General features: G+C 40.8%; 3 protein-coding genes across 3 annotated transcripts in view; 2 read left to right on the forward strand and 1 right to left on the reverse strand.

The window, feature by feature from the left end:
* The window catches only part of LOC134656990 (leucine-zipper-like transcriptional regulator 1), a 33,624-nt gene extending 22,506 nt beyond the window's left edge, over positions 1–11,118 (forward strand). The window contains exons 10-15 of the mRNA XM_063512555.1: positions 2,047–2,242; positions 3,858–4,009; positions 4,887–5,068; positions 7,729–7,855; positions 8,518–8,675; positions 10,919–11,118. Coding sequence (XP_063368625.1) covers positions 2,047–2,242; positions 3,858–4,009; positions 4,887–5,068; positions 7,729–7,855; positions 8,518–8,675; positions 10,919–11,107 — 1,004 coding nt within the window. The 3' untranslated portion in view covers positions 11,108–11,118. The remainder of the gene's footprint in view (positions 1–2,046; positions 2,243–3,857; positions 4,010–4,886; positions 5,069–7,728; positions 7,856–8,517; positions 8,676–10,918) is intronic.
* Positions 11,119–18,384: 7,266 nt separating this feature from the next.
* Positions 18,385–19,573, reverse strand: LOC134657312 (cytochrome b-c1 complex subunit 9). Its single transcript, XM_063512886.1, has 2 exons — positions 19,362–19,573; positions 18,385–18,509 (listed from the first exon to the last, which is right to left on the reverse strand). The coding sequence occupies exons 1-2, from the start codon at positions 19,500–19,502 to the stop codon at positions 18,474–18,476; spliced, it is 177 nt and encodes a 58-aa protein (XP_063368956.1). The 5' UTR covers positions 19,503–19,573; the 3' UTR covers positions 18,385–18,473.
* Positions 19,574–20,833: 1,260 nt separating this feature from the next.
* Positions 20,834–23,834, forward strand: LOC134657123 (uncharacterized). Its single transcript, XM_063512676.1, has 5 exons — positions 20,834–20,993; positions 21,588–21,778; positions 22,478–22,616; positions 22,921–23,054; positions 23,148–23,834. Exons 1-5 carry the CDS (start codon positions 20,834–20,836, stop codon positions 23,832–23,834), a joined length of 1,311 nt encoding a protein of 436 aa, XP_063368746.1.
* Positions 23,835–25,532: the final 1,698 nt, after the last annotated feature.

Raw genomic sequence — 25,532 nt, forward strand, 5'->3', positions numbered from 1 at the left:
TTAGGTTGCGAAAACAGCTACCTCGTAGTCTTCGCAAACTAAATCCGTTCCTAGACGACCAAGGCATTCTCAGGGTGGGCGGACGACTTGCGCGCTCCGGCTTAGAATTCGAACATATGCACCCTGCCTTATTGCCTAGAAAGTGTGTACTTACGACACGCGTAATCGAATCCGTCCATCGGAAAACCTTTCACCCTGGTCTAAATACGACTCATTATTTAGTCCTGCAACAATTCTGGATCCTCGCGGCTAGGCGAGCGATACGACACCAGCTTTCGAAATGCATCCGTTGCTATCGTCTTCATCCGCAGCCTCTGCAACCGTTCATGAGCGACCTTCCTGACTTTCGAGTCAATCAGGCTAAACCGTTCTCTGTAGTCGGCGTTGATTTCGGTGGTCCATTTCGCATCAAACTCGGATCCCATCGCGGTGCGAAAATCGACAAGGCTTACTTATGCCTGTTTGTGTGCCTAAGCACAAAGGCCGTGCACTTGGAGGTAGTGTCAACGCTATCAACCGACGGCTTCATCGCAGCCCTACGTCGTTTCGTTTCCCGCCGTGGCCGTTGTAACGTCATACATTCGGATTGTGGTACTAACTTTGTCGGCGCGAGCTCACAACTAGCGGCATGTATCGAACGAGCCTCGCACGCAGAACGTATCACTTTCAAACGCAACCCCCCGTCCGCTCCACACTTTGGAGGGATATGGGAGATCCAGATTAAGGCCGCCAAGACACATTTATATCGCATCGTTGGCGACCAGGTCTTAACCTTCGAACAATTATCGACATGTTTCACCCAAATTGAATCGATTATGAACTCGAGGCCTTTGTGTCCTTTAAGTTCCGACCCTAACGATCTGAACGTCCTCACACCCGGTCACTTCCTGACATTAGAACCCCTGACCGCAGTGCCAGACTCTGACTACGCGGACGTTAAACTTAATCGACTAAACCGATGGCAGCTCATCCAAGCGTTCCAACAGCAGTTCTGGAAACGCTGGCAAAATGAGTACCTACACGCCTTAACTCTGCGGGCAAAATGGACCAAAGACTCAACACCGTTAACCGTAAATTCAATCGTACTTATCAAAGACGAGAACCGACCTCCTCTTCATTGGCCGTTGGGACGAGTTGTCTCTCTCCATAACGGACCTGACGGAGTAGTTCGGGTGGCTACCGTGCGAACCGCGAAGGATAACTTAGTTAAAAGGCCCCTGGTCAAACTATGTCCCCTTCCATCCGAATAATCGCTCCCATTAACAACGTTCCCTAGTTTTAAGATTAGTTTCGTAAATCGTATTTTTACCAATAGTTAAGTAACGTTTTCTTTTTCTTTCGGGAAAATCCCATTGGTATTTTGGTGGGCGGAATGTTCCGTTCTTAACGTTTAGTTTTTAATTAATTAATCAAATTTCCGCGCGCTTCTACCGTTTATCGATGCAAAGCCAAAACGCACTTCACAACGATACAATATTGACATTTTAGCCAATAGGATCGTCCGAAACTGCTCGGACGACACGCTAAGGACAACGCCTCAGCAGCGCCTCTGTTGGCGAAAACGAGAACTAGCGAGACGCCGCGGCATGCGTATCGACCGCTATCGATTTAAATCGCTTTATATGTTTTAAGCCTCCAAAACTAAGTGTTTTAGTGATATATCGTGCGTGACAAAAGGCCTAAGACTATTTAACGTACCGCCGGCCGGTGTGTGAAAGAAGAAAAGGTGCTGAACATAAAAGAAGAACCAGTCGCATCGAGAGGATTCCGCCATTGCTGCAGCATAAGGTCAGTCCAGTGCGTGATATCCTTTGGTTATTTTATCGTGTTGTACCGTTTATTACCGGCGAGTATAGATATTTATGCTCGATCCTGAATGTTGTGAATTGGCATTGCATCTCATACCAAAACCGCGCCATTTTGCAACAAATTGTGACTCAAAATGTTCGCATGTCATGTTCGGTATTCGGCCGAGAGAGGGGCCGAATATTCGGTATTCGGCCAAAACCACTATTCGGGGCATCTCTAATAAATATTTCTCTACAGACGAGGACCCCGAAAGGCCGTCCACCATCCTGCAAGTAATGGAAGTCCTCCGCCTGGCGCTCCGCCTGAACATTCCTCGGCTCCGCGGGCTGTGCGCCCGCTTCCTCAAGGCCAACCTGTGCTACAGCAACGTGTTGCCAGCTCTCCACTCCGCGCACCACGCACAAGTGCACTCCGTCAAGGAGTACTGTCTCAGGTATGTGCTACGTGTGCTACGGCTGAACACATCGGCTACGCGCTCGCTTCCTCAAGGCCAACCTGTGCTACAGCAACGTGTTGCCAGCTCTCCACTCCGCGCACCACGCACAAGTGCACTCCGTCAAGGAGTATTGTCGCAGGTATGTGCTACGTGTGCTACGGCTGAACACATCGGGTACGCGATCGCTTCCTCAAGACCAACCTGTGCTACAGCAACGTGTTGCCAGCTCTCCACTCCGCGCACCACGCACAAGTGCACTCCGTCAAGGAGTATTGTCGCAGGTATGTGCTACGTGTGCTACGGCTGAACACATCGGGTACGCGATCGCTTCCTCAAGGCCAACCTGTGCTACAGCAACGTGTTGCCAGCTCTCCACTCCGCGCACAACGCACAAGTGCACTCCGTCAAGGAGTATTGTCTCAGGTATGTGCTACGTGTGCTACGGCTGAACACATCGGCTACGCGCTGGCTTCCTCAAGGCCAACCTGTGCTACAGCAACGTGTTGCCAGCTCTCCACTCCGCGCACCACGCACAAGTGCACTCCGTCAAGGAGTACTGTCTCAGGTATGTGCTACGTGTGCTACGGCTGAACACATCGGCTACGCGCTCGCTTCCTCAAGGCCAACCTGTGCTACAGCAACGTGTTGCCAGCTCTCCACTCCGCGCACCACGCACAAGTGCACTTCGTCAAGGAGTACTGTCTCAGGTATGTGCTACGTGTGCTACGGCTGAATATATCAGCTACGCGGCGCGCTTTCTCAAAGCCTGCGCCACCACGTCACAACGTGTTGCCAGCTCTCCTCCGCGCACTATATAACTGTCTCAGGTATGTATTACGTGTGCTACGGCTGGACATATCGGCTACGTGATCGCTTCCTTAAGGCAACTGCTATAGCAATGTGTTGCCAGCTCTCTATCCCGCGCACCATGTGACTACACCGCACTCCGTCAAGAAGTGGTAGGTAATAACTATGGTGTTATGTGTGCTACGGCTGAACATATTGGCTACGCGCTCCCTTAATGGAATCTGCTACAGCAATGTATTGCCACTGTTGCCGGCTCTCAACATCAACCAATAACACTCTCTTGTTTAATAATTCATACTGAGGAAGGGAATCTATGAGAGCATAACGGCTCGATCCGTTCGCGTCCACATTTACAACTCCTACTTTTTTTTTTTTTTTTTTTTTTTTTTTTTTAATTTATTTAGAACACAAACAGTCACATAATGCAAATGGATTTATAGTACAATGTAGTGTACTTAACATACTTAAGAAACAGACCTGGAGGTTCATTAATCAGTAAATAATGTTAACATACATAATAACCGTAGAAAGAAAAAGAAATTTGAAATTATGAACCATACCTATTTAAATTATATTTACCAGTCTTCAAAACAAACAGTATTGTGTGAAGTTATATAGAGGGTACGTACGTAGAAGATTGGAAAATAGGTTTAACATCAATTTCTAATTTAGTGTTATCGGATAAGACAAGTACACAGTGTGAGTGTTGTGTCAAATTACAAATATGTGTCAACAAAAAAAATGTTAGAACAAGTTTAGGAGAGGTCGGCTTATCTTCATCTAAACTCTTATTTTTATTTCGCAGATTTCTAGTAAAGGACTACAACTTTACGCAAATAGTGATGTCGCCGGAATTCGAAACGATGGAAAAGAGCCTCATGGTGGAAATGATCCGTCGTCGGCACCGACCACAGACCAAACCCCCGGCACCGCAGGAGAGCGACGAAGATATTATAGGTTAGTATTGCGATGTTGTAAATGTGGTTGTGTAGAACCATACTTAAAGGAAAGAGTACTCATGGTGGAAATGATCTGTCGTCGGCACCGACCACAGGCCAAACCCCCGGCGCCGCAGGAGAGCGACGAAGATATTATAGGTTAGTATTGCGATGTTGTAAATGTGGTTGTGTAGGACCATACTTAAAAGAAAGAGTACTCATGGTGGAAATGATCTGTCGTCGGCACCGACCACAGGCCAAACCCCCGGCGCCGCAGGAGAGCGACGAAGATATTGTAGGTTAGTATTGCGGTGTTATACATGTGGTTGTGTAGGAACACACTTTAAGAAAAGAGCCTCATGGTGGAAATGATCCGTCGTCGGCACCGACCACAGGCCAAACTCCCGGCGCCGCAGAAGAGCGACGAAGATATTATAGGTTAGTATTGCGATGTTATACATGTTGTTGTGTAGGATGGTAGAAATGGAAATGATCCGTCGTCGGCACCGACCACAAAATCAAACTACCGCTGTCGCAGGAACGGGTGAAGATGTTATAGCTTAGCTCAGCTTGTGCCTAGGGCGTGTGCGATACTACCTTTATTTATTACTTGATCCGAGTATCGGTGTTCTGTTCATCGGTGGAGGCGAGTGGAGGTCGGCATCACAGGTCGGCAGGCCAGTAAAAGAGTTGTAGAATAAATTTTGTTAACATTTCTGCATTTCGAAACACATTTTATCCGTGATTTTTTTCTTTTCGATCGAAACGAAACTACAAAAGTCGGCTTAACGAATTTTACGCGAGTGAAGTTTCGTTTAAAAGCGAATATTTTGCCTGCCTCTGAATATTCCCAGTTTTGGTGGTTTTCTAACAAAAATACATTGTTTATCGGTAAGGAACGACCCTCGAGCAGGACATGTCGGTGTTCCTGTGCGGCGCGGGCGGCGGGGAGCTGAGCGACGTGCGGCTGCGCGTGGGCGCGGCCGCGCGCGCCGCGCACCGCTCCATCCTGGCCGCGCGCGCCGCGTACTTCGAGGCCATGTTCCGCTCCTTCTGCCCCAGCGACAACACCGTCAACGTGAGTACACTATAGTTCGTTTTTTAGGGTTCCGTACCCAAAGGGTAAAAACGGGACCCTATTACTAAGACTCCGCTGTCCGTCCGTCCGTCTGTCACCAGGTTGTATCTCACGAACCGTGATAGCTAGACAGTTGAAATTTTCACAGATGATGTATTGCTGTTGCCGCTATAACAACAAATACTAAAAACAGAATAAAATAAAGATTTAAGTGGGGCTCCCATACAACAAACGTGATTTTTGACCGAAGTTAAGCAACGTCGGGCGGGGTCAGTACTTGGATGGGTGACCGTTTTTTTTGCTTGTTTTGCTCTATTTTTTGTTGATGGTGCGGAACCCTCCGTGCGCGAGTCTGACTCGCACTTGGCCGGTTTTTTTTAACATTAGAAAGAACTTGAAAGAAGGTAAGCGATTTTGACATGTCTTTTAATTGAAAAACACTTTTTAAAAATCAATAACTATTACTTATGAAAGCAGAAGACTATAAAAGATCGTATTAGATTCATAATTGTTACATATTTACCGTAACTTATTTTAAAAATATGTTTTTCAATTAAGAGACACATCAAGATTGTTTACCTTATTTCTAATGCTAAAAAAAACGAACTATAGCTAGATCAATAGAGATCCGTCAAGTCCTGAACCCGTTTCTCAAAAGCTTGTAACTTGTAATACGAGCGGATGTCACTTTTTGACAGCTTTTGTTAGATAGGGACTTCAACTTGTATTACAAATTACGAGCTTTTGAGAAACGGGCCCCTGAATGCATGAATGAATAGCCTTTATTTGCCGCTCGCCGCGCCGCTTGCGTCCGTCAGTCTTCAGTGCTCAGTGAGGAGAGCAGACGGCAGTTTCACGGTCTGCAAAAATGCTGGGGTCGAGGATTTCATTTTTATCGCCTGTCACTTACGCACTTACAGATTGGTATAGGCCGATCGTAGGCACAGGGCGGACACGCCATACATCGAAAATCATTGGCGTTTATATGTGTGAACGGCACGTCTGTACACGCGTCATTGTGTGAATAAGTCGCTTATGCTTTGGTTTCCTCCGATAGCGGTGCCGTCATATAGCGGCCGTCTCCATACAAATACTACGACACCCATATTTAGCCGTATTATTTAGTATGGAGACGGCCGCTATATGACGGCACCGCTATCGGAGGAAACCAAAGCTTTAGGGCTGACACTCGAGCGGCGCGGGAAAGGCCGGAGTGACACGACGAGCCGCCCGCTGCGTTGAATAATTCAACCGAAATATGTTAACTGATGTTTAAGTTTAATTATGCTCCAATTGTTTTGTTACGCCATTATTATATTTACGTTATTGTTGATACCTATTGATACCTATTATATAACATACAATACAATACAATACAAATACTCTTTATTGCACACCTCAATAAAAGAAGACAATACAAATAAAACAGAAATACAAACAGAGGTAAACAACAGGCGGTCTTATCGCTAAAAAGCGATCTCTTCCAGACAACCTTTGGGACAAATAACATATATACCTAATGGAAAAATTCAAAAATTCAACATATTAATAACAGAGATTGAATAACAAAATAAATCAAAAATCTAACCCTAAATTAGCCTGAGGCAGTTCCCAGGATACTGGCCGCGTTCCCCCTCTGCACAGTGAGGCTGAGTTTTTGGGCAAAATACATAATTAATTATATTACAATAAAAAAACCATCTCTTCTTAATATCTTATTAATTTGGGATACTCTGTATACATAGCTGTTGGATCTCCAAAATATAAATATGTAAATAACTAAATCAATAAAAACGCGAATATTCTAAGCATAAATTCTTTTTTGTGAAAAGAGTGTAAAACTAAAAATAAAACATTTACAAGTAATATCTGTGTAGGTATTGACATTAAAATGTTAACTTAACATTCCTAAATTCAACGAACAAAATATCGGTAGGCGTGTATGTATGTGACGTACGATATTATTACCTATTATTATACAAAAGTTTAGCCTTATGCACATTTCGTGTATTTAAAATTGAAAACTTGATTACTTATTTCTAAAATAACACACAGACACACACACACACACACACACACACAGGGTACACTCGGTACTCGTACATAGCACAATAGACCGGCATTTTGAACGTTCCGTCCGTCATCGCGTCGCTAACCGAACTGAGCGCGCGGCTAAAACTCGGCTAACTGCTGTCGAGGGGCGAGGTAATCCGAGTCGGGGCAGGGCGCTGCGTGTCCGTTCTGTATGATAATACTATTACTTATTCTGTGTCGTAGGTACGTCCCAGATTTCACGGGGGCTATACTGTTTAATCGGACTTGTGCGATCTCCAAGCCGATATCTGGCGGAAGAGTACCTACACTACCTACAACTGTATTCCTGCAACATAATTTTATATATTACTAGCGACCCGCCCCGGCTTCGCACGGGTTAACTAATTATACATAAACCTTCCTCTTAAATCACTCTATATATAAAAAACCCGCATCAAATCCCTTGCGTAGTATTAAAGATCTAAGCATACATAGGGACAGACAAACAGCGGGAAGCAACTTTATTTTATACTATGTAGTGATCAAGTGGCAAATGTTTAAATGTAGGTGGTAAGTAATCATTAAAAACGGCAATACTTATTGACGACATCCCCGTTTCCCTACAGATTCAAATATGCGACACGGTGCCTTCAGAGGAAGCGTTCGACTCGCTGCTGCGCTACATATACTACGGAGACACCAACATGCCTACTGAGGACTCGCTCTACTTGTTCCAAGCGCCGATTTATTACGGTAAATATCATCACTAAAGATCGGTTTTCCTAGGATAGCGGTGCCGTCATATAACGGCCGTCTCCATACTAAATAATACGGCTAAATATGGATGTCGTAGTATTTTGGAGGAAACCAGAGCATAAGCGACTATTTCTTACCTCATATTAGTTAAAAACTAACCCCCTTAGGCCCACTTGCACCATCCCACTAACCCGGGGTTGAGCGGTTAAACCGTTAACCTAGTGTCAAGTTGTACTGGTAACCATGGTAACTCCAGGTTTAACCGGTTAACCCCGGATTAGTGAATTGGTGCAAGTGGGCCTTATTCATTAAACGTAGCAAACTTATGTAAAATGCTGTCCCTTTCTAGCAAACACAAATGTCAAAATGATAGGGTATTTGACAATTGGGTATCAATATCGTAGGCTTGTTACTCTTAAAAGAAGTTTATGGAAACCACGGCAATAAGTAACATTTATAAAAACCGGTGCAACTTAGCTTTGCGATAAGATAGATTGATAGGATACTGTTTATTGGCACACCTCAGTATAAAGAAATTAACCAGGCCTTACGGAATAAGGCCCGGGCCAGATCGGAATCTGACCCGGTTTTCCCTCTGGGTTGGGAGTGACAGTGGTGATTACAATAAAAAACATCTAAATTCAATACCCCTTTTCTAGGTTTCACTAACAACCGTCTCCAAGTATTCTGCAAGCACAACCTACAGAGCAACGTCACCCCGGACAACGTCCTGGCAATATTGCAAGCGGCGGACCGGATGCGCGCCGCCGACATCAAGGAATACGCGCTCAAGATGATCGTGCACAACTTCTACCAGGTGAGCCATGTCACCAGACGACTTACTAGCAATATTGCAGGCGGCGGACCGGATGCGCGCCGCCGACATCAAGGAATACGCGCTCAAGATGATCGTGCACAACTTCTACCAGGTGAGCCATGTCACCAGACGACTTACTAGCAATATTGCAGGCGGCGGACCGGATGCGCGCCGCCGACATCAAGGAATACGCGCTCAAGATGATCGTGCACAACTTCTACCAGGTGAGCCATGTCACCAGACGACTTACTAGCAATATTGCAGGCGGCGGACCGGATGCGCGCCGCCGACATCAAGGAATACGCGCTCAAGATGATCGTGCACAACTTCTACCAGGTGAGCCATGTCACCAGACGACTTCCTAGCAATATTGCAGGCGGCGGACCGGATGCGCGCCGCCGACATCAAGGAGTACGCGCTCAAGATGATCGTGCACAACTTCTACCAGGTGAGCCATGTCACCAGACGACTTACTAGCAATATTGCAGGCGGCGGACCGGATGCGCGCCGCCGACATCAAGGAATACGCGCTCAAGATGATCGTGCACAACTTCTACCAGGTGAGCCATGTCACCAGACGACTTACTAGCAATATTGCAGGCGGCGGACCGGATGCGCGCCGCCGACATCAAGGAATACGCGCTCAAGATGATCGTGCACAACTTCTACCAGGTGAGCCATGTCACGATAACGTACTAGCAATATTGGCAACATATACCTCTTGTTTGAGAATGGCAGATGAATTTTATGCCGCATTTAATTTTCTAACTAATCAAAATAAATAGTCATACATTTTAAGTGCATGTAGAAGAATAGTAAAGTAGTAGTCCAAGAAAACCTCGCACTTCGAATTTGATTACTGATGTGCTAGTATAGATGGCGCTATACAGCTTCGTACAGTCACCTGCAAAAATACGTTACACAACGAAATAATATTTGACACGATCTTATTTGTAAACGCGATAAGAGCGTGTCATATATTTCTCCGAAATCTGTAAATTAACAGATTAACTGCCAGCGACTTGCTAGGGGAGTTCACTGTTCGTAGGCGCTTTTCGCTACATACGGTATTTCCCGTGTTATCGGCTACGCTCGTAGCGCGTAGCTCGCGCTGGCACTGAATGTGTTAAGGGGACTGGTTGTCAAAAGTTACGTTTGACATTGCAATTATCACCAAGCGCCATCTACTTCAGCTGTCGAGGTCGGGGGCACGATATGTTATTAATTTTTCACCTTTTTTAAGTAGCAAAGTACCCTTGTTCGAGCTGTTGAGGTGAAAACTTAATTGTTGGTATATCTTAAGAAAACATGAGTGAATAGGTAAGTGATGAAGAAGGAATACATTTTTCGGGTTCTCTAATATGTTCTCACTGCTGAGGTGAAAAGTTTTGTGAACTACACGAGAACAAAGTTATTTACATCTCGTGCGCTTTTGAGTCCCTTACTACGCTTAAGATTCTAAATTAGTATAGAATCTTTCGCTTGCACGGGACTCAAAATAAGCACTCGAAGAAATATCAAACTTTGATCTCTTGTTGTACAAATAACTATATCCAACTCTTCTACAATCTATCTCTTTGCTCAATCAATGTCAATCATACATTAAAAGTAACTTTGTGTTTAAAGAACTTTATTTCTCAAAATAAATTATACATTTCACTTCGTGAGAATACATACTAAAATAAAAGTAAATCAGTGAGCATCGCAAGTTATACAAAACAAACAAAAACAATAACCAATTAAATTAAATTTTGTTACAATAACAAGTTGCAGGTAGCATTAGAAAAGACCAGAAACTTACACGTAAAATGCAGAACAAGTTCATTTTAAAGAATAATTAATAGAATACCTATATGTTAAAAACAGAACGATCATCTAACTTAAGTTCAAAATGGTAAACATGTTGCAATACAATGGTAACCCGTTTATCGATAACAATTATTTGTTTCCAAGCTGCAACTCCCAGGGCCGGACTTAGACATTATTAATAACATACTCGCGTAATTCATTTTTAAATTTGTGGAATTTTTTGCAGTCTTTTATGGATTTCGGTAATTTATTGTAAAATTGTGCCCCTTCAAAACGGATATTTTTTTTGCCACTTTTGGTCCGCGTTGACTTTATACAAAGATCGTTGGCGTTACGTAACGGACGCACTCCCTGCTCCGATTTAGTTTCAAAGTTTAATTGAGACTTTGAAATTGTCAAAAGAAAAACAAGCTAACAATAATTTTGCTTGACAGCTGGCGCACCAGGAGTCCATAAAGACGCTCCCGCAGCCGCTGCTGGTGGACATCGTGGTGGCGCTGGCCACCGCGCGCCGCGCCGACTCCCCCCTCCCCGCGCAGCCGCGCCCCCTCCCCCCCTCCTCCTCCGCCGACACGCTGGCCGACGACGAGCACAGGAGGAAGGACCATCCCAACTATTGGTAGCTAGGCCACAACTGAACACATTCATGTACTCCACAGTAGGGTTGCCAACTATTTTTTGGTGGAATATAGTATTTTCCAGAATAAGGCATCAAAAATATAGTAATTTCAAAAAAGGATAGTATGTTTAGATATAATACTAAACATAAGTGTAAAATACGTTCAATCGGAAATATAGTATTTTAGCGTACTATATATTTTTCCAAAATTATATAGTACAGAGCAGGGATGTTGCGGATGCCGATTTTTTGACATCCGCGGATGCGGATTTTTAAAGGCTCACATCCGCGGATGCGGATGCGGATGCGGATGTCAAGATAGGTACATAAAAAACGTCAAATATTACACTTTAGTAACTTTTATTTCAAAAAACCGGCCCAATGGGAGTCGGACTCGCGTTCTAAGGGTTCCGTACATTAAGTCCCACTCACGCTTGACTGCTAATTTGTAATAGGTTTTTTTAGCTAATGACTAAATTACCTAGCAGTCTAGCACTTACGCCGATGCTAAGACGTTCCTGTACCGACCTGTTCCACATCCGCATCCGCATTAAATCCGCATCGATTTTATGCGGATGCGGATGCAGATGCGGATGTTGAAAATAATGCGGAAGCTCCGCGGTTGCGGATGCGGATGTTCGCAACATCCCTGGTACACAGAGCCAAAATATAGTACAATACTATATAATATAGTACGGTTGGCAACCCTAGTCCACAGCCAAATAATAAATAATATCCTCTAACCGCCCAGAGACCTATAAAAAGGTCTCCTGTTCCATTCTAATTTGAACTTTGTGTTGACAAAATAAAGTTTCATTTTGCTTGGCAATGTTTGACGTATGGGCGGCTAGAGGATATAGCTGGTCAAGCAGATCTTGTCAGTAGAAGAAGGCGGCAAATTTGAAAAATGTAGGCGCGAAGGGATATCGTCCCATAGAAAATTTCAATTTCGCGCCTTTTTTTACTGACAAGATCTGCTTGACCAGCTATAGTTACTACCGTAAAGGACACTTCCTACAAAACGGAAGTGTGACAGTTGTTCAGGGTCGAATCATGATATCCCTTTCTAACTTATCTCTAGCACTATCGCTATGGGCTATTTAAGGTTGTCAAAATTCAAGTCATTATCTTATTCTGTGATCGTGCTCGCAAAGGGACGTCAAGTTGTGTCAACCCTAATAATTGCTCGGAGCAATGCTGAGCCGAACGGAGCCGAGTTTGCCCGAAGTCAGGACTGTCTCCCCCTGCCACAGCCGCGCTTCCTGAACTTAGACATGAGATGAGGAAACTCCACAGTCAGCCTCGCTTCCCTCGGTGTCGTCCGCTGACACGGCTGAAGGACCATTTTAGGAAACCGGACCATCCCATTTTTTTTTTTATTAAAAATGGGCTTACTCATGGCCACAGACTAGCCGGGGCGAAGACGTGGCCTACGATGGAGCGACTCTGCCCAGAAGGTGCCTGTTCACCCTTGATTTGAAGGTTGCCGGGTTATATGAGCTCGGAAATATAGACGCCGGCAAGGAATTCCATTCCTTGGCAGTGCGCATAAGGAAAGAGGAAGCAAAGCGCTTCGTGCGGATTCGTGGAATATCTACCAAGTAAGGATGGAAACCGGCCGTGCGTCTAAAAGTCCGATGGTAGAATGGGGACGGTGGAATAAGCTCGTGTAGCTCTTGAGCACACTCCCCGAAGTGCAATCTGTAGAACACCGACAGACTGGCGACTTTCCGCCGATGGGCCAAAGACTGAAGCTTACCCGTTAGCTTCTTGTCACCAATCATCCTCCTGGCTCTGCGCTCCACTGAGTCTAAAGCGGCGAGTTGGTATTAGCCCATATTGGTAGTTAGGCCTGTACTGAACACATTCATGTAGTCCACAGCCGCGCTTACTGAACTTAGACATGAAATGAGAGACTCCACAGTCAGGCTCGCTTCCCTCGGTGTCGTCCGCTGACACGGCTGATAAGGACCATTGTAGGAAACCAGACCATCCCATATTGGTAGTTAGACCTGAACTGAAGACAAGTAGTCCACAGCCGCGCTTACTGAACTTAGACATGAGATGATGAGACTCCACAGTCAGGCTCGCTTCCCTCGGTGTCGTCCGCTGACACGGCTGATAAGGACCATTGTAGGAAACCAGACCATCCCATATTGGTAGTTAAACCTGAACTGAACACATGTAGTCCACAGCCGCGCTCGCTTCCCTCGTCGTCGGCCACCGACACGTTGGACGATAATGATACAAGAATTAATTGTAGAATGGGGCTTTGAGTCCTTGTACTTTATAGAAATTATGTCATGCAACAGTTATTATTTCTAATAGTTGGGCTTTTTCTAAAATAAATATCGAAAACCCGATTCTTTCAAATCTGGACATTCTTGGACGCATTCTACTCAGAATCGACAGCACTCACCATCCTACCATTAAAAAAAATCCCAAAATGTCCATTCCATTTCGTCACGTTTTTAGTATGAGAAAAATTTTCACTTGTATGTAACGTGACGTAGTGGAATACAACTTTACAATTTTCATACAAAATTTTGGGATAATTTTTTTTATCATCAGGATTGAATATGCTAGTGATTCTGAGTTGAAAGAACCCAAAAACACTAGGATCTGGGAGAATCGGGTTTTCAATATGTATTTTAGAAAACGCCCAGTTACATAGTCAATTATTAGATATATAGGTAAGTTATTTACACAATTGATTTGTATATAAAAAAGATGATTATTTTCAGTGTGAAAAGAAAAATATGTTATGTTAAAAAGATTAATTATACCTATAACTTTACTATACATGTAGATAGGCAATGTATTTGGTATTTGTTAGCTGAGACTGCATTTATTATATTATTAATGCTTATAGGAGATACGTTTTCAATTTGACTATTACTACATAATGTTTTAGCAAACTATAAGTATACACACCTAAAAAAGTAGTTATTTGTTTTACAAGGCGGCAAAGTTGTTGTTTAACCCCTCGTGCTAATGATAATTGCGCCTTTATGAGCTGTTATGCCTGTTATTGTGAAAAAAGGTTTTTTTTTTTCAACAATGGCAGCATACTCATTTTTTAAGAAAAAGATGCATGTTTTTAATTTTTATCAAAAGTACTAATGTAATGGACCCTATAATGGACGTGGAACCGGTAATGAGACATAAAACCACAAATCCTCTAAAATAAGTATCTAAAAGTAGTTTATGAACACTGGCAATATTTTACCATAAATAAGAGTCATAGAGCTGTTTAAGTTTGAATTTTTATTAATTTCGGTTACTTTTTAAGAAATTGGCGTCAACCCAAAAGTTGTCGTGTCACCGAAAAATATAACTAGTAAGAATTCTTAACAACTTCGCTAAGAGAGGTGAGTTCATATATTAAATTGTAATTAATTATAACTTGGTGTAAACTAGAATGTGTTTTGTTAATTGCATTTACCATGAAATAAGGTATACAACACACTATTTTGTGTCTCTAGAGATGTATAAAAAATAATGGTATTTTGCCCAATCCCATTATAGGAGCTCTAAAACTGCATACCTCCTATGATGGGATAACTTACAATTTACATAATGATGCTTGCCATGGCGTAATTTCATGTTTAAATAATACAGAAGTAGGTATAATGTAGTTACGAACTATGTCAGGAAGTCTTCTCGGACTTCGGATATAGTATTTTATGCAACCGTTGTTTAAGAGGGGTCAAAAAAGGCGAGTGGCGTGAAGCCGAAAATTGTTAATAAAGACGCCACGAGTATTTTTTGACTCAGTTAAACAACGTTGCATACAATACTTTTTCTACGACAAAGCACTTACTTTGAAATGCAATGAAATAATAATAAGAATAGATGATGATGATTGTTTAATGTCCTAATGTGATAGGTTGTTCAGTGCGTGGGATTCTTAAGGGGAACGAAAATTTTATTATTTTTGCGCCACGACGCACGGTTTAGGAGATACAGCCTTATAAATATATATATATTTTTTTTGTTTTTTTAATATTAATTAGGGGTTTCTTACAGAGGAATGAACATTTTATTATTTTTGCGCTACGACGCACGGTTTAGGAGATGTAACCCATAAACATTTTTCTTTCTTTTTTTTTATTTTGTTTTGTTTTTCGTGTTTTTTTAAATATTACTTTGGGGTTTCAAAGGGAAACGAAAATTTGATTATTTTTGCGCTACGACGCACGGTTTAGGAGATACAGTATTATAAAGTTTTGTTTTGTTTTTTTTTTTATTTTTTTTATAATATTAATTAGGGGTTTCTTACAGAGGAATGAACATTTTATTATTTTTGCGCTACGACGCACGGTTTAGGAGATACAGCATTATAAAGTTTATTTTTTTGTTTTTTATTTATTTCTCTTTTGTGTTTTTTTTAATATTAATTAGGAGTTTCTTACAGAGGAATGAACATTTTATTATTTTTGCGCTACGACGCACGGTTTAGGAGATACAACCCATAAACATTTTTCTTTCTTTTTTTTTATTTTGTTTTGTTTTTCGTGTTTTTTTAAATATTACTTTGGGGTTTCAAAGGGAAACGAAAATTTGATTATTTTTGCGCTACGACGCACGGTTTAGGAGATACAGTATTATAAAGTTTTGTTTTGTTTTTTTTTTTATTTTTTTTATAATATTAATTAGGGGTTTCTTACAGAGGAATGAACATTTTATTATTTTTGCGCTACGACGCACGGTTTAGGAGATACAGCATTATAAAGTTTATTTTTTTGTTTTTTATTTATTTCTCTTTTGTGTTTTTTTTAATATTAATTAGGAGTTTCTTACAGAGGAATGAACATTTTATTATTTTTGCGCTACGACGCACGGTTTAGGAGATACAACCCATAAACATTTTTCTTTCTTTTTTATATTTTTTTTTTGTTTTTCGTGTTTTTTAAATATTACTTACGGGATTCAAAGGGGAACGAAAATTTGATTATTTTTGCGCTACGACGCACGGTTTAGGAGATACAGCCCTATAAAGATGAAAACTGATGATGATGATGATGATGTGACCAAAACATGTCTATGGTTCACTCATCTGGCAGAAATGACAATTAAAATTAGGTTGGCAACAATGTATTCCATACAATATTTTATAAGTGGTGATTACACGAAGTATCGTAAAAGTGCCAAAAAGATACTGCGTGTATGCACAAATACTTTTTTGGGGAATAGACTAAAGACTTGTCTTGACAACTATAAGAGAGGGGTTTAAAGGTGTGTGCACGACCCTTTAAATGACAAATGGGAGTAGAAAAAATTAATATCGTTTTTACAAAATTTTATTTAACATGCCTGTTAGTTAGTGTGGTTCAAATCTTGGAAGTTGAATTTGAGCCACTTTCGGATTTCCGATTGAGTTGAAATTTTGGATACGTAAGCAAATCGGATGACAATGCAATATTATGATAACATGGACCTGATCTCATGATGGAGACAGGAGGTGGCCATGGGAACTCTGTAATAAACGCAACCTTATTGTGTTTGGGTTTGTTAGAATTGTCTTGATGAGTATTAGTTGGCTGTGAAAAGAAAAATACATTCTTACATAAAAGCTTATACCAAATATGACTAATAACTAGTTTTTTGCCAAAAATTTATTCCCTGTTCCAATATCTTATACTGATAGGGTATGTCCATTATAGGGGGCCCATTACTGGATCCACGTCCATTACCGGGGTACCATTACTGGAGCTTTGGTGTCCATGACTGGAGAAAAAAGGCATAGTTTTAATTTGTAAATTATGTGGAAACTAATTGCAGTATCTTTGATATAACACGCCTGAAACATAAAAGATGGATAGGATTTTCATCTTTAAACACGCTAAGCGGTAGAACTTTTGCCGGTATCAGGGAAATATCACAAATACTCCAAATTTCCTCTTAAATGTCCCATGACTGGTGCTGTTACTATATTCAAGCAACGGTAACACCTGGAGCCGATTGCATAACAACTTGTAACTAATAATATTAGCGAAAGTCTCTTTTTAATCAAAGGAATGGAAAAGAGACTTCCGCTAATATTATTAGTTACAAGTTGTTATGCAATCGGCCCCTGGTCATAATATTACCATTTTTAAGAGAGGTATGGACTGCCAGAAGATGTTTCATACCTGTTTAACCCTTTAAACGCCACGCCTAACGTGCGCGGTGCGGCCGGTGCGTCTCATCGTGAACCTTGTCGGAATGCACGAAGGTTGATATTGGGCTGTAGCGTCGCGCGTCAGTAGACGTCTTTGGCGATCAAAGGGTTAAATTATATCACAAATGGATTCTTTGTTTCGTCGGATTCTCGTATCATACTTGGATTGTGACGTACTATATGTAGTTCGTTTTTTTTAGCATTAGGAATAAGGTAAACAATCTTGATGTGTCTTTTAATTGAAAAACACATTTTAAAAATAAGTTACGGCAAATATGTAACAATTATGAATCTAATACGATCATTTATATTCTTCTGCTTTCATAAGTAATAGTTACTGATATTAAAAAAGCGTTTTTCAATTAAAAGACATGTCAAGATCGCTTACCTTCTTTCAAGTTCTTTCTAATGCTAAAAAAAACGAACTATAAAGTAAATACGGCGAAACGAATACGGCGAATCGAAAACTAACCCACAAATGTTACTACTGCTTCTCTCTAATTCTGGTGTTTGTATAGATGTAATGGTTCATGCATAAAGAAGTCACTTGTTTGGGTATGACACCACATTAGTGCCAAAAATATAGTTCCAGGAACTATTATTTCTAACTATTTAGAAGGCTAATAAAGGCCTGCCAACATAACTATTTTTTGAACAAAACATGTCCTAGTAGGTTCTCATTTGTGGCGAGTTAGAATCTGACCAAGCTGAACTTTGTAATTACAAAGTGTGGCCATGTCAGCATTAATGTAAAATTTTCTATAAAAATATGACATTTTTAATGGACACCCCTCACTTTGCACTAGCTACTCTTCTAATTAGTGCAGAGTTAGATTCTTTTCTCATTTAAGAAAATGGACTAAGGCTAGAGGCTAGTTAACATCTAAATTGATTATAGTTGTACCTCAACGGAATTTAAATATTACACTTTTGTGCAGATGTCATGTTAGTGAGCACTTTATTTACGTAATTTTCTTTTATAGGTATGTAAGAAATGTTTACTAATCTAGTCATTTTAAAGTGTATTGAGACACATTATTACTGCATCTAACATGACATTGTTAATAAGTAATTAGTGGGAGGCGTTTAATATATCCTAAGACAAATGAAATAACGTGTTTATTTTTTAAGTTATGTTTAATTAAATCACATTATTCTCAACAAAATTAGCTAATAAATTAATCCATTTGATGTAGGTATTGTTTCATTACTTGTACTTGTGTTCAATGTCCTTCCAGAGTTTCTGTAAAGAAAAAAAAAACAGGAGTCATTAAAAATGATAAGTATAGATAATTTCATCAAATTTACAAAATCTCCCAAAGTCACTGGTGTAGAAGTTCTGGTCTCCTGGTTATTATTTTATGGATTTAAAGGTTTGCATTGTATGTATGGAGATATTTGGATGAATTTTCTGAAATACACAAGCCATATTCAACTTTTTTTATGAGGGCATGGGAAGGTTATGTGTCTGTTTGTCATCTATACCAGGATGACCTGGCAGGCCACCTTATAAAGCCCAGCAGGCCACAGATTGAGTATCGCTGATTTAAGGGGCCCACTGATTAACAGTCCGCCGGATGATATTGGCCTGTCAGTTGTTCGGAACGGTCAACTTTTTGTTCCAACTGACAGGCCGATATCGTCTGGCAGACTGTTAATCAGTGGGCCCCTTAACATTGAACATACGTCATGTTAAATTTAATGATCTTCTGTCGTTGGCCATTTGACCCATACTGAAATTGTGTATTTTAACTAAACAGTACTACAAATTGATAACTTATTCATACTGGTGTCAGTACCTACATTAGTTGGACTATCCAACATAATTAATAGCTATTCATATATGATAGCGTCTGGGTGGGCTTCAGTAGATAGGCGTTAGGTATAGATTATGTATGAACTAATTGGATATGTAGCTCTTAACCTCAAGGATACTTTCAGCAGATTCTTGGCAGTATGTATTTAAGAATATTATTTTTAATAACTTTTTATCAGGAAGTTAATTAACTCATCGCAGTTAACTTAACACTCAAAGATAATTGTTTTAAATAGATAACTAATCATCAAGACAAAAATTATATAACTAAATACTCACTCCCTTGTTTATACTCTCGAAGATGGAAACTGCTACTACATCGAACGTTCGCTCGAAGAAGAAAGTACCGCCAGCGACGGCCAGGAAGAACGTCGATGTTCTTTTGAACAAAGCGCGGTTAAGCGTAGCCAAGAAAGACATTTTCGCAGAAAATTTCTTCTCGCACGTCGAAAGGTCTCGCAAAATTTTTTAGACAGCCATAGGCAAGATAAACGCAAGTGTCAAAAGGGTTGCCATACGTGCCACTGCCATATAACCAAAGACAAAATAATATTAAGCCTAGTTTACACGACCGGATTAAACAATCGTTAAAGGATGAAACGCATGCAACAGTGTCTAAATGAATAGGTATACTTGGTCAACCAGATCTTGACAGTAGAAAAAGGCGGCAAATTTGAAAAATGTAGGCGCGAAGGGATATCGTCCTATACAAAATTTGAATTTCGCGCCTTTTTTTACTGACAAGATTTGGTTGACCAGCTATATCTTTATTTATAATAGAAACAGAGAGCCTATCAAGTGATAGAGAGACAGAGGGGCTACCGCGAAAACCGTTTTTCGCAAATTGCGGGGATCTTTCTCTTTTACTCCAATACAGGCGTAATTAGAGTGACAGAGAAAAATGCCCGCAATTTGCGAACTTCGATTTTCGCGGTTATAGCCCAGATAACGAAATTTCTTTGTTCGTGGTAGACCGGCAGGAAGTTTGTATTTAATTTCTTTATCTGGCAAACTCTCGGCAAACCATTTCCGGCACTAAAATAAGGCGCGGTGTTTAAAAATATCGCGAGGTGATCGAGGACTACCTGCTGCTTACATTTATGTACATTATTTTCGTAACTCATCCCGAGCCGAGTTTATATACATATATCATTGAAAACGACACAGCACTTTCCGTACCGCTACGTGCAAAGACTAGGTACAGTCAGCTGCGTACAGGTCTATGCCGTCGACACAGTATTTCAACATAAATAAGTGTGTATAAATATATTTCCACGTCCTTCTGGTATTTTATGAGATGTTGTTAAATTCTGTATTAGAAAGGTCGGAATGGGTATGAATAAAGTATGCAAAATGAACTTGCCTTGCGATTACGAAATTCAAGCCAACATTCAATTTCTATTTCGCAAGAGATTTGAGAAGTAGTGAAATATACTGAATCCAATAGGTCGTAAACTGTGACTATGTTGTGGAGAGTTTCTATTTATATATTATTTGTATTTTACTACACTAGCAATGGTCAAATTGAGCTGGGTATGTTGTTTTGGATGCACGTATTAAATACTAAATAAAATATTATTCAAAATATTTGTTAAAATTTAAAATGTATTGAGTATTCCAAAAAAATTGTATACTTAAGTACCCTTTTAGCCACAATTTGACTTGTTGTTTTACTTTCTTTTAATAGGTATTTATTTATTTTAGTAACATCAATACGACCAATCGGAGATCCAACAGCATATCCAAAAAAAATGTTAAGTGGGGATATAGAGGGGTCTATAAAAACGTTGAAAGCTAAAAGACCGGATGGCAGCAATCTTCTGCTGCCTTCACAATGGGCGCTAGGGCCAGAGGGAACGCCTCAATGGCCTAACGGAAACATACAAGTCTATATCGACAGCGATTCGTATGGTAAGTAAATCCGTTGCTCCGTTTTTTAAAACCGACGAACTTAACTTTTTACATAAAAGACATACAGAACAGTGTAAGTAGGTATCTTCATTTCATAATATGTTTTTCATTATCATTGTCTCGCTTTGCACTCGAGTTACGCACAATAAAAAATCCAGCCATCACTTTAGGTGTTCCTTCCATCTCTCCACGATGCCAATGAGAGCAGTTATTGAATAAATCGAAGATCATGCAGAAAAATATCCCGAAAAATTGAGAACCCCTTCCTTCAAAATTGTTAAGTCCTTTTAGGCCCTCTTGCACCATCCAACTAACCCGGGGTTAAGCGGTTAAACCGTTAACCCAGTATCAAATTGTACTGGTAACCATGGTAACTCCAGGTTTAACCGGTTAACCCCGGATTAGTGGAGTGGTGCAAGTGGGACTAAGAAGTTTAAGGACTCCAAGGAACATCAAACGGTTCAGATACCTGTCACACTTCAATCCGTATTATTTGTCTGTATTTTCCCTTCCTCCTCTTCTCTTTCCCTCTAGTGACCTAAAAGTATAAATATGTAATTAATAACGCCTTATCCAATACCCATTTCGCAACAGGTGAAGGCATAGCGGGACGCGTGCTAGAAACACTTCACAAATTTCACGGCCATGATGGCCCCCTCTGCCCCCAAATACAGGTGTTGAAAGAGAAGCCGACCGAGCCGGTTGGCAGCTGGTTGCACGTCACCAACCCGGACCGAGTGCGCCCGTGCGTCCACGACTCGGGGGTTGCCGACAATGGAGAAATTGTAAGTTGTAATCTAAAATAGGTTGACCGACCGCGACCGTCCAGTGGCAGAGGTTGGATTTGAACCGACGTCCGTCTTCAGCTTTAGGGGTTACAGATGTGGAAGGTGCGGAAAGTTTCCTAAAAGTTAGAAAACTTCTCAGAAATTTTCATTATCCATAGATTATGTACCTAAAAAAATGTTGGGAATAAAAATTTGCAAATATGAGAATTTAGGTACCTTTCAGATAATATTTTAAGTGGAATTTCGCCATTTTGGACACATTTTTACTCGATAAATTAATTGGGACTGGTGACACCGTGACAGGGTAGCCTGATATTTTAAGTGAAATTTCGCAATTTTTTTTTTTATTTACACAAAAGGTACATGCTCACAAACAAAATTTATGATGTCGCCAAACTGTAACGTTTGTTGGCGAATGAAGCGCTCACTTATCACACACACACACACACACACACACACATTTTGTTTTGGACACATTTTTACTCGATAATTTAATTGGGACGGGTGACACCGTGACAGGGTAGCCTGATAGAGGTTATGACGTTTGCCGCGAAAGCTGAAGACGGCCATTCGAGTCCAGCCCCGGGCCCCAGCCGCGGGAGGGCTAGGTAAAATTTACCTAAACACGTACCCACAAATAATAAACATATCTACCTAATTTAATACATACTAAATCGATGTTTTTGTCGTATACAGAAAATAGTGCTAGGATACGACTGCCTCAGGCCACGGGAGATTCTGCACACGATCCTGCACGGGCTTGGTTTCCGGGATGAGGTGACTCATCCGCAGCGAGACCTCTTCGTCAGAGTCATGTGGGAAAACATACAGCCAGGTACTAACAGACTATTCTAAACCGTTTCATTCAGACATTAGTGTTAGGTCAGGCTTGGTGCTAGGATACGACTGCATGAAGCCACGGGAGATTCTTAACCCTTATGGCGCCTACCGCAAGAGGACCAATCTGGAAATATTTCGTGATTCGAGAGGTACTGATCACTCTTGCATATTTATGCAGGAGTGATACAGAGGCAGGCAATGTTTTTTGATCTTTAGATGTTGGCGGTAAGCCCTCAGACACGTTCCCGCGTGATTCACGCACAAAACGAAGAAGACCCTAAAACACTAGACATTTTCAGCCTTCAGGTCAATGTTCCGAATCCAGTCAGTGGAGACGAACGACGCTAGCTTGATGGAATACGACCCCCTGAGCGTGATGCACTTCCACGACCGCGCGTACAGCCTCAACGGGCAACCCACCATCATGCCTATGGTAAACATCTATTTTCTACCTTCCTGTACCTAAGGTGCATTGGGGTAAAAAGTAAAAAAACTAAACATAATTATACATTTAATTTTACCAAAGCTTCCAGGGTTGCAAGTAGAGCCTTCAGACGAACTGTCGCACCTAGACAAGATGAAGATCAAACGGATGTTCAGCCACGAATGCAAGAAGCGTCTAATCGACAACGTTATACACAGGACATGTGCCAGCTTCGACGAACTTAAAGGAGAGGTCACACCAAATAATGGCAATGGATGTCCTCCTGTTAACGGCAATGGAGACCATGGGATTGTAATACCCGGCAATGATGTTAAACTGGATGATGATGATCAAGATGCGATCGGCAATGACGTTAGTGATCAAACAGGAACGAACTTTGAAGTTGGAGACGGTGATAGTGGCAACGTTATAATACCCGGCAATGATGTAAATGATGGCAACGGTATACCCGGCAATGATGTAAATGGCGGCAACGTTGTAATACCCGGCAATGATGTAAATAGCGGCAACAGTATACCCGGCAATGATGTAAACGGTGGGAACGTTGTAATACCCGGCAATGACGTAAAAGTGGGTGATAGTGGAGTCTCTGATAATGATGCAGGCGATGGGAATAATGTTTTAGTAGGCGACGCGAACGAGGCTGTTAGTGACTTTGACATGTCACTAGAACCTCAAACACGTAAGCCCGTAACAACAAAGCTTTCAAATATATATAATATTCCCGACGACGAGGCTATTGTCGTTGGGTACGGACCTGGAACATAACGGCAAGAGAGATAGATTATTATTCAATAAAAAGTTTACGCACCAGGATAGTTTGTTGTTATTCAATCTTATTGGGATTTCTTAATATATTCATTTACACATATCATAAACCCTGCATGATGCGTTCAAAAACCGCAAATTACGGCCAGCTTTTAAGATAAACTTTTTTGTTACAATTTTTTTATCCGTGAAAACGTTATTATTGCGTAATAATTAACGTCGATATCGATTTATTTCAAATGCCGCAATGACGGTCGTAACCTGCGGTTCCTGAACACATCATATAGAGTTTAATATAATACAGTAGATAAAGAAATGTAACTGAACATAATTATGTTTATATGAAACTAGCTTTCAGCTCCTTTCATTATGTATGTAGCAGTCACAAAACGTACAATAATTTTGCGTCACATCGGTACTTAACTGTTTTTATCATGGATGCTTATATACGGATTACGGAGCAAATAATAATTGATTGAACTAGATGTGTAAACTATAAAGACAAATTCGTGCTTCTAATTTGACAGCAAATGTAGATGGCGTTGTACGGCTTCGTAGTAGTGGTAGGTATACAGCTAGTCAACTAAATTCAACCAATTTGATTCCTAGGCCACAATAGAACCACGTCATAATGAATCAATTTGTTTATTTTTTACGAGTGCTCTTATCGAGTGGTGTATAGTAGTTAAGGTGACAAGGTTCTATAGTGGCCTAGGAATCAAATTGGTTGACATTACGTACAAATAAAACTCTAAATTACTATGGGCAAAATATATTGTCTTATTTCAGGTTAAAAACAAATAAAATGCTGGTATACGAACACTTCTTAAATAGGTAATTGTGAGTACTGAACTGGGCACATACAATAACAAACCACTAAACGGAATGGTAATTGTTAAATAAGCAAACATATTTCAATATTATCTATTATTTATACCAATTTGGCATTTGTTTTAGATACAGCTAACGTTAATGGGCCATTTTATTTAAAGTTGTCCCCTACACTTTTTTTTTAATTTGTGAATTTGTATGTTATTTCTACTCAGAATCACGAGCTCTTTCTATCCTAATAGGAAAAAAAAGTGTCCCAAGGTTTTTTTCCCATTCCGTTACCATTTTTCATAGACTTAGTATGGCGGTCACGGAATGGAAAGATAGAAAAATGTACTTATGGAAATTTTGGGACACTTTTTTCTCCTATCAGGGTCAAAAGAGCTCATAGTTCTGAGTTGAAATAGGTAATATAAAAAATCCTAATTTTGAAAAAAAAAAAGTGTAGACGAACTGTCGTTTGTTTTTCGGTGTCTAAAAAGCTCACGTATAATAAGTTATACGTCAGCTTTTTAGATACCGACCGAAATATACGGCAATCCTTGTCATATGTAATGTTATGTTATGACCACTGGTTATGCTCACTAAGTTATGAGACCTATGTTGTTTAGTATCATGAAATCTAATTGAGGTTAAAAGATGATGAACATAAGGCATTAGGGCGGCTGTACGCGGATGCCATTGTAGGTAAAATCCGTTGCAAGCGTCCGCGCCAGTTTGCGTTGCTCGTACTAGTAACATATACTAATCTATGGTACTAGTCGTACTATTTTTCGTTAACCCGCTCCGTGCAACCGCGCCATCTAGCGGACGCCCTTAAGTAGAGTCCAGACGAGCTGGGCAAATCGACCGATTTGATCAGGAAAT

The sequence above is a fragment of the Cydia amplana genome, chromosome 19, assembly GCF_948474715.1.
Source record: "Cydia amplana chromosome 19, ilCydAmpl1.1, whole genome shotgun sequence".
NCBI lineage: Eukaryota > Metazoa > Arthropoda > Insecta > Lepidoptera > Tortricidae > Cydia > Cydia amplana.